The following is an 8,885-nucleotide window of genomic DNA, read 5'->3' on the forward strand; positions in this document are numbered from 1 at the left end:
GGTGACTGGCAAAGAAGGGGGCAACAGAATCCGAATTAAATATACACTTTATACACAGGTTCCGACTCACAGTGACACTGTATAGGGTTTCCGAGGAGCAGCTGATGAGCTTGAACCTTGTAGTTCTAACCAACTTTGCAGTCCAGCACATTAATCCACAAGTGCCATGCCAGTACTTGTTTTGGAGTATAGTAGAAACTAGGGAACTCTTAAACAGTGCTGGACATTGGCCAAAAAGGGAACTCCAAGGTGACCCATCTACAAGAGCCTAGAGAGGGATTGAATTTTTTAAGAGCTCTGGTTTGCTAAGGTCCTAGTGGCCTAGGGGAAATGGCCAACTAAAAAAGTCCTTGAAGCAAGTAGTTCCAGGACTCTTCCCAACAAGAGAGAGAAAAAAGGTAGTTCTGAGGCCAGGGAGGTTGGTGGCTCCCCAGTCCTCTGTGATCCCTTCTGGCAAGGCAAGGAACTCTTAATGACACTTAATCCTGGCTGATTGGCTGAGAGGACAGTGGCCTCAGAATTCCCCCCTAGACTGTAGCATCTCTTCCTCCCTTCTGGGGGAGGAGGGACAAGCCTTGTCCCCACTGCCTGGCCATTCCTCCCAAGCACTGGCTCAGGCAGCTGTGGATGCTGGGGATAGCCTGCTCTTAGCCCCCCTCCCTGGGAGCTGGCGGCATTGAAGAAGAGGATAGGGTGGGGGTGTGCTTAGGTCCCCAACCCCAACTCTCCTCCCTACTCCAAGAAGCCCTTTGAAAGGTTTTTCTGGCAGTGTTTAAAGCTTCAATTCATTCAACCACCTGGCACAAGGCCCAGGATGAGGGTACTGGGAAGGCCCCAGCCCCACATCCCAGTCCTCACCTTAGTTGCCCCCCATTTCCCTGGAACCCTTGCTGGCAGGCCTCCCACTGGCCTCACTTCATCCAATAGCACCCAGCCTCCTTATTTCCCTTTGGGAACCCAGATTATCTTGACCCTCTCTATGAAACAGATGGCCACCTTAGAAACTCAAGCTTGCTAAATCAGACATTTAAATCCCATAATCCTTGGTGAGAGGGGGCAGCAACTCAACCCTAGCAGCAGGGACTGCGGAGAGCATCATGCCAGCTCTGGCAGGAGGGGACAGTTGGTTCCCGGAGTTATGAATGGTCACCCCCCCTCCCTTGTTATCATGCAGCCTGCAGACTGACCCAGTCTCCAGCCTTTGTTCCCCTCCCGGAACCTGGGCCTTGGGCCTCCAGCACATACTCCCTGGAGGTTCAGGGGCTGCCTCCCAAGCTCACCTCCTTATTCATTTTTGCACTTGTGGGCCAACACTGGTACCCATCTCTCAGACAAACAGATGAGAGTAGACTTTTATTGTAAAATAAGAATTGGATATAAAAAGGGGATATAAAAAGGGGAGAAGGGGTGGGTGCAGAGGAAAAATGCAGATGCGTCTTGCACAGTGCATAGGAAATTAGACCCTGAGTATCTAGGAGTGGTAAAACACATGGCGGTGGACACAGATCCCACTGAAGAGCTGGAATCCTCCAGGGAGTGGGATGGGGTGGGGTTTCCTTTTAGGTGCTGAGGTTTACCAAGAGGTTACAGCGGGCTTGGCTAGGCCAGCTGAAAAAGGACTTGGAAAGGCCCTTCCGTTAACCAGATGCCAAATCAACCAGCATGGACAGGGGACCAGCACCCCCAAGAGGCCAAGTCCCAGATGCCATGTAATCAGAGGGTTTTAAGGTCAGACAGGCTGGTGAGCTTCCTAGCTCTTTTGGATCTTTGGGTCATACATACATAATTTCATTAACCTCACAGGCTTGTGAGGTAGGTATTAGCACTTTAGAGAGATGCCCGTGGCTGCCAGGAGAAACTGAACACTTTGGGATGGCTTCCCTGGCTAGTCTGCTGGTGATGTGGGCGTCTCATAAAGGCATGGCTGATTCAACGGCTAATTTAAAAAATCTCTTATATGCATTTCCTATTTCTCCCAAGCTAATGAGGTGTTCTCAGGTGTTGTGTAGGCACACCTATACCAAGCAGGGGTTGAAGCTCTTGAGTTTTACAATGCTAGGAGAGGAGGGGAAGGATGGGGTATGTAAATTGGGGACAGGAAGTAGAGACTGTCAGTCTGAGTCAGGTCCCTCACTCTTGAAAAGAGTTTTCTTATGGCGGGAGGTAGACTGACCCTTCTTAGACTTCATGGGGCTGTAGAGGAGACAAAAAGGGAGGAGAGTTATGACGTATCATTGAGCAAGCAAGAGGAATCTAAGCAAGCCAGGTTTATTGAGTACCTTAGGGTACTTGTGCATATTAATCTCTTAATCTTCACTTAGCCCATTTCATTTTACAAATGAGGAAACTGAGCCTGAAAGTAGTAGTAACACGCATGGTCTCCTTACTTTCACACATTTATTAGTTCCCAGCTGATCTAGGGGCTAATGGGAATGGCAGTCTCGCCAGTCACCATCCTCGGGCTAGAGGCATTTGTGAACCCCTTAAGGCAGGGAGGTGTTTATACAATACAAGTGGAGGAAAACGAAAAGGATGTGCCAGTAGGATATGGACCCAGTGGCTGAGACTAGCTGCCTTTAACCATAAAGGTAGGATTCAAAATGGAATCCCCTACCTTTCGAACATAAGAAGGTAGGACCATGGCTAAGAGGGGGCCAGGTCACTCACCTAGAGTTAGCCCTGCTTTCCTCTGGCTCCTTCCCAGCCTGGGCATCCTTTAGCTCCAAGGCCTCATTCAGCTCTAAGAACATCTTGAAGCGTTCTCGCCCACGGATCTGCAGGGGTGAGGGAGCGGGGGATAAGAAAGTATTGGCTGTGGGATAAAGAACTTGATTTGGCCTTCAATCTCTGGTTTCTGAAAATAGCCCTTGGAATTCCTCAGCAGTCAAGGTGCCTTTTGTTTTCTAAAATAACATGTGCAAATAATTGGGAGCCCCCAACCCTACCCGGGCAACAGACCTCAGAAAAGAAGGGGGCATGACAGTCAATCATGCATATTCATAAATCATGCATATGCATAAGGCCCCAATGATGAAGGGACCCTGAACCTGGGAGTTTCCGGTATTGGGAAGAACTTCCATGCACAGGAAAGCGTGGACAATCCGGGGACAATGGAAGTCTCGTGCAGTGAACTCTCCCAGATCTTCCCTTTATTTTCTAGTTATAATAAATGGGTAATTGTAAGTATAGGTGATATAGTCTCCTGAATTGTGTGAGCTGTACAGAGAACTAATCCACCGTGAGGGACAATGGGACTCTTGACTTAGCTCCAGAATCTCATAGTGCCCTATAGAGTTTCCAAGCCTGTTATCTCAGCGGAAGACCGCAATATCTTTCTCCTGTGGGACAGCTGGTGAGTTTGAACTGCCCACCTTTTGGGTAACAGCCGAATACTTAACCATTATGCCACCATAGTTGCTTGACTTAGTTCAGAGTTAACCTAATTCAGAGAAAGGCTGTGAGGATAGTTAATGAAGAACGGAGTCCTTCTAGCTTGTCAGGAGAGACTACACAGAGAAAGAGGGTGCTGTAAATCTGAAGTGCAAAGTTGTGCTGACTCCTGAGCCTATGGGTACATGATGACACGACTCTGTGGCTGAAGATGAAGTCTGACTTAACTCAGGGTGGTTAGGGTCAGAGATAGGAAGTGGCTGACAACAAAGATAGATGGGGGTGTGGGTGGGGGTGGTGTTTGCCCACCATATCCCTTTAGTAGTGTAGTTAGCTGAGCACTGGAAGTCATAGAATCATTAATGCTCTTTGAAACAATTTGCTTTTTGAAAGGTGGTTCTCCAGAATGTACTATGGTACAAACTGGTGTTCTGAAGTTATGACCAGAAGTCATGGTCTCTGAGCCACCACTGCCCTCTGATGGCAAGTTCCTTAATTGCAAGCAAAGCAGTCAAGAAGAAAATAGCATTCAAAGTAACCAGACTTTAAGCTTGAAGTTTGATAATACAAGGGCAAGTCAAAAGGTATTGCTATAAAATCATACACACTTTTATTAAACAGAATTTCAGAATATGAAGCTATTGTTTCTTGACATATCCACCATCTAGGTCTATACACTTCTGAAGGCAAGTATTTTGAGAATTCTGCACTCTTCAATTTATCCGCAAAAATCCAGCAGTTTTGGCATTCTTGAGGGACACAAATCATGTTTTTTTGAAATGTTCTTTGAGTCTTGGGAACAAAAATCAATCAGAAGGGGCAACATCAAGGTTGTACGGTGGATGGGGCACAGTTTCCCAAAGAAATTCTCATGGAATAGCCTTTGCTACCTTTCAAGAATGAGCAGGTGCACTATTGTAATGGAAAAAAATTCCTCAGTGGAACTTGTTTCACCAAAACAATTTTCAATTTTCTTAAAACTTCTTCATGAGAATCCCCCATGATTGTCATGTGTCATTTGAAAAAGCCTATCAAGGTGACCCCTTTGGTATCCTCAAAAGTGTCATTATAGCCTCCTGAGCTGACCTTTCACCCTTGAATTGAACTGGGTCAGCACATCTGCTTGAAGGTCATTGTTTTCATTGGACCTTTTTTTGAAGGTACTCTAATGAGACTAAGACAAGTATATTACTGAGAAAACTTGTCAGCAACCACCCACTGATTACAGAGACATGTTTAGTTTAGAATGAATTGTGCATGTATGAACTGGAACCCAAATAGAATACTTTTGGACTTGCCCTCCTATTAAATTTTTTTAAGTGTTTATTGTGAATTGAGTGATAGTTTTACATGGGAGAACATCACTTTCACACTTATCATTTCATTGCCATGATTACAATCCCCTCTGCGCATCATCATTCAACAGTACTTGCTTCTATTCCCTCGTTTTTTTTTTGTCTTGTTTTGGGGAGATGTACACAAAAACACTCAGGAATATATAATAATTTAAACAACCAAAGGGCACATTATGCAAGCCTGCCTCCTGGCCTCCAGCAATCAGTCTTTCCTCCTATTAATTTTTAAAGAGGCAGAGCCATGAACAGAGGAAAGGGAAGGCAGAGAATTGGGTCTGAGAAAGAACATTAAGAGTCAAATCTTTATACAGTTCCTATATTTACACCTTTTTCTTTGCTTATCCAATCCTAATGATTCGGGACAAGAGACTGAGTGTCCATCTCCCTCAAACTTCAGGGTACCTGAAGGGTGAAATATTCTTCATCCAGCATCTTCTTCTTTGTTTGTGTGAAAAAGCTGGTACTGGTGGGCCGTGCTGTAGAAAGGTAAGGAGAGGTGACAAGGAGACTGAGTGAATTCCGGGCAGAACTGCACCCTCTCTGCCTCTTTCACCCACTCTTGTTCTACCTGCTTACTTCGCTTAGTGCTCCCAGGGGGTGACTTGGGGCCAGGCTCCACATTCTTGTGGAAATTGTCTTCCTCTGTGCGTCTGTCTCTTCCAGGACAGGCACAAACACGAACCTCAAAGCTGCTGCGTCCCAGCAGATTACCACTATCCAGGGCAAGAAGAGGGAAGTAGGAGGAAGTAAGGAAGTCAGAGTTTACCTGCTCTGTTCATCTGCAAACCAGACCCTACCTGCTCCTAACTCCCCTCCATCCTATCTGAAGCCTATTGAGAAGCTACAGACAAGACAGGTCCCAAAGCCAGAGAAAAGAAAACTGGGAGGGATCAGTAGCAGAGACTCCTCATGTGGGATGGGAGGTAGAGGGAAAAATGGGTGGTAGTTTGGGAGAAAATGGTGAGAAGAGGGCTCAGGATACAACAGGCAGGCAGGCAGGCAGAAGCCTGGGAGGAGTGTGCCAGTGTGAAGGGAGGCATGGGAATGGGTCCCTACCTGGAGTCTTCCAGTGTGACAATGGTGAGGATGGGCCGCCGGTTCATGCCCCCCATGCAGGAGCTGTTACACATGTAGTTATAGTGGATGGTGGTACACTCGGAGCCAACCTGAGAGATACACAGGCCCAAGGTGAGGCTACCTAGCTCTGGGGAGATCTGTAGCAACCAGTGGAGGCCTGTAGCTTCTGTTAGCCTCACTTTCCTCAACTATGGAATGGGAATAAGTCACCTTCCCTGCATACCTCTTAAGGTGGTGGGGAGGTCACATAAGAAGCAAGAGAAAACCCCTCTCCCCAGTGGTCACTGACACACTCCCAGCTTCCTCTTCCCAGAACCCTGTTGCCAAACCAGACCTCGGGCGGCTCATAGGGCACCACCACACTATGGCGCAAAGTGGTGCTGTCCTCCAGATACTCAGCACGCAGGTTTCCTTCCACCCGGATGAGGTGTTGAGGAGGGGCCAGGCCTAGGAGAAATTAGGGAAGAATTAGGGGCTTAGAGACCCTGGGCAACTGGCCCTGTCCCATCTCCAGCCCCCCATGCCTCACCATCACTGTAATCAGAGCTACGCTCATGGTGAGGGCAGCGCTTCACGACCTCCGTCATATGCTCTGATTTCTTGTAGATGGCCATGGTGCGAACACGGGTGCCGGTTGGGGGTGGTGAGGTGACCCAGAGCTGCACGGGGCATGTCTTAGCCAGCTGGCAAAACAGCTTGTTAAGGTCAGGGGAATACTGTAGAAAAAGGAAGGAGTTGAAGGTCAGGGGTCAAATGAATAAGCACTTAGTCAGCACCTACTGAAAACCATTGGGAGGGTAGCTACAGGGATGACAAGGTTGAGGTTTAAACCATAGCAGCTTATATTCAAAAGTCAGGGAATGAATGCGAGGGAACCAAAAGGAGGTAGTGAGTGTTCCATGTCCCAGTGAGATCCAGCATCAGATACAGAATATGAGGAAAAGGAGGTTAGGGGTTGAGAGAAGTCAAGGGTCATAGACTAATGGGTGAAATTTAGAAAGACTGACAGGAAGCCAATGGCTAGAAAAGAATCCTAAAGTTCTATATAGCAAAGCCCAGGGGAAAAATAGTCAGGCATCAAAAGGTCACATAGAAGACAGCCCCTTAGGACCACTGACCGTGCAGGTGACAGACTTGGCTGTCCCAGAATGCAGGAAGCCCAGACTGAAACCATAGGTGCCGGGGTAGCTCTTCTGAGAAGGAACAGAGGATGACAGGGTCCAGGAGGTGGCTGGTGTCGGGGCTGCCGAGATTCCTTGGCATTCTAACCAGTTTGTCAAGGCTTCTGGGAGTAGCAGATTGTCTACTACCTCCCTTGCTGGGGGTTGCGAGAGGGAGTTTGTCGAGGCTTCTGGGAGTAGCAGATTGTCCACTACCTCCCTTGCTGGGGGTTGCGAGAGGGAGTTTGTCGAGGCTTCTGGGAGTAGCAGATTGTCCACTACCTCCCCTGCTGGGGGTTGCGAGAGGGACTGCGGTTGGGAGAAACAAGAGTTAGAGAGAGTATCCAGGCTACCAGCCATGCAGCCCCTAGTTCCTTCCCACTGGGCTCCTTACCAGAACTTTGTCCTTAGGAAGGCTGAAAAACAAAAGCAGAAAGTCAGCACTGATTTCTGACTATTATATGACTTCCACATGCCTCTGTTAGAAAGCTAGGGTCGGGGTAAGTGGACGACAGCAATTGGAGGCTAGGCAGTGAACCTGGCCCTCCCACCAGGCCTTCACACTTACAGTTCCCATAAGTATGAAAATGTCTCTTGACTCAGGGGGAGGTCAGTGCCAAGATCTGACTGAGGGTCCTCCATCTTAGCTCCCAGGAAAGCAATCTGGCCACTATGGAGGGAAAAAGACGGTCTAACATTAGACACAACCAACTTCAGCTCCCCTAGCTGGGAGGGACCCCTCCCCGTCAATACCACCCAGGGTTTGAGATACAGTGGATCCCCCACCCAAATTCTTGGGGTGCAGGACTGCTCTTTCACAACCCTTCTCCTCAAATCTTTCACAACCCGGTCTGCTCCTGCCACCCCGACCCCCAGCTGATGACCCTACCACAGCCTTCTTTGAGGAAAATCCAGAAGGACTTCCAATCTCCTTACCACTAACTCTATGCTTTCCACAACAGACACTGTACTTCCACCCTCCTTTCTGTTCATAGAGATGAAGAGGCCCCAGTCCATGGTATGGTATAAATGGATGGTATAAATGGTTAATGAGTTCAGCTGTTTAAACAGGTTAGAAGATTGAGTGGTGCCTCGGAAGAAGGGTCTGGTGATCTACTTCTGAAGAAATCAGCCACTGGATACTTTACAAAACACAGTTGTACTTTGAACACATGGGATCACCATGAATTGGAATCTACTTGATGGCAACCGGTGGAGGTGGCATGTTGGTCTAAGGTTTTCTCTATTATGTACTTACAGAATTTGGAAAATCCCTTCATAATAATTTTCTCACTTGTTCTAATACCCATACTTGCTATTTTACAGGTGAAAGAGCCGAGTCTTAGAGGTTAAGAGACTTGAAGATACACATAGGAGGTAAGTGAATAGGTTTAATAAAAAAAATAACCCTTCAAATATCTATGAGTAAGATGTTTACTTCTTCACAATCTACTCAGTGGGATTCTCTCTTTCAATTAAGGACTGAAGGGTGGATCTTAACTGATAAGTCTTCCAACTGAAAAGTTGTTAGCAAAGGGTCAGGTATCATAGCCTTGTAACCAAAGCTGGAGTCCTGGTGTGGCACTGTAGGATAAGCAATCAACCACAAAGTCGGCGGTTCAAACTCATCAGCTGTTCCTCGAAACCTGATACAGGGTTGGTATAGGCTGGAACTGACTTGCCGGCACTTAACAAGAAACAAAAACTGAGGATAAGAAGAGGGCATGGACCACCGTCATGCATGGAGGGAAGCAGGAGGGGCAATGAGAGGAACAATCTCTTAACATTTGTCTTGGGAAGAAAAGCCAGGATCCCTTTAAATCAATGACCAAAAAAGAGACTTTCATGGGAAGGAGCTCATGTAAATGTAAAGGGAGGGACTCAGGAGGCAAAAGCCCTTTTT

The 8,885-nt window shown here is 47.3% G+C and overlaps 1 protein-coding gene across 1 annotated transcript; it reads right to left on the reverse strand.

Annotated features, from left to right (window-relative positions):
* Positions 1–2,111: 2,111 nt before the first annotated feature.
* TP53 (tumor protein p53) lies at positions 2,112–7,624 on the reverse strand. Its single transcript, XM_006863387.1, has 9 exons — positions 7,551–7,624; positions 7,377–7,398; positions 6,352–6,538; positions 6,157–6,269; positions 5,802–5,911; positions 5,322–5,458; positions 5,148–5,221; positions 2,668–2,774; positions 2,112–2,193 (listed from the first exon to the last, which is right to left on the reverse strand). Exons 1-9 carry the CDS (start codon positions 7,622–7,624, stop codon positions 2,112–2,114), a joined length of 906 nt encoding a protein of 301 aa, XP_006863449.1.
* Between the last annotated feature and the right edge of the window lie 1,261 nt (positions 7,625–8,885).

Source organism: Chrysochloris asiatica, unplaced genomic scaffold (genome assembly GCF_000296735.1).
Source record: "Chrysochloris asiatica unplaced genomic scaffold, ChrAsi1.0 scaffold00054, whole genome shotgun sequence".
Classification (NCBI taxonomy): domain Eukaryota; kingdom Metazoa; phylum Chordata; class Mammalia; order Afrosoricida; family Chrysochloridae; genus Chrysochloris; species Chrysochloris asiatica.

Bases quoted from the DNA above. Each gene is read 5' to 3' on its own strand.
- TP53 (XM_006863387.1), bottom strand. From the start codon at position 7,624: ATGGAGGACCCTCAGTCAGATCTTGGCACTGACCTCCCCCTGAGTCAA. The intron at 6,270-6,351 runs GTGAGGCATGGG...AATTTCTCCTAG, and splicing joins TAGCTCTGATTACAGTGATG to GCCTGGCCCCTCCTCAACAC. The intron at 5,912-6,156 runs GTCTGGTTTGGC...TGTATCTCTCAG, and splicing joins TGCCCTATGAGCCGCCCGAG to GTTGGCTCCGAGTGTACCAC.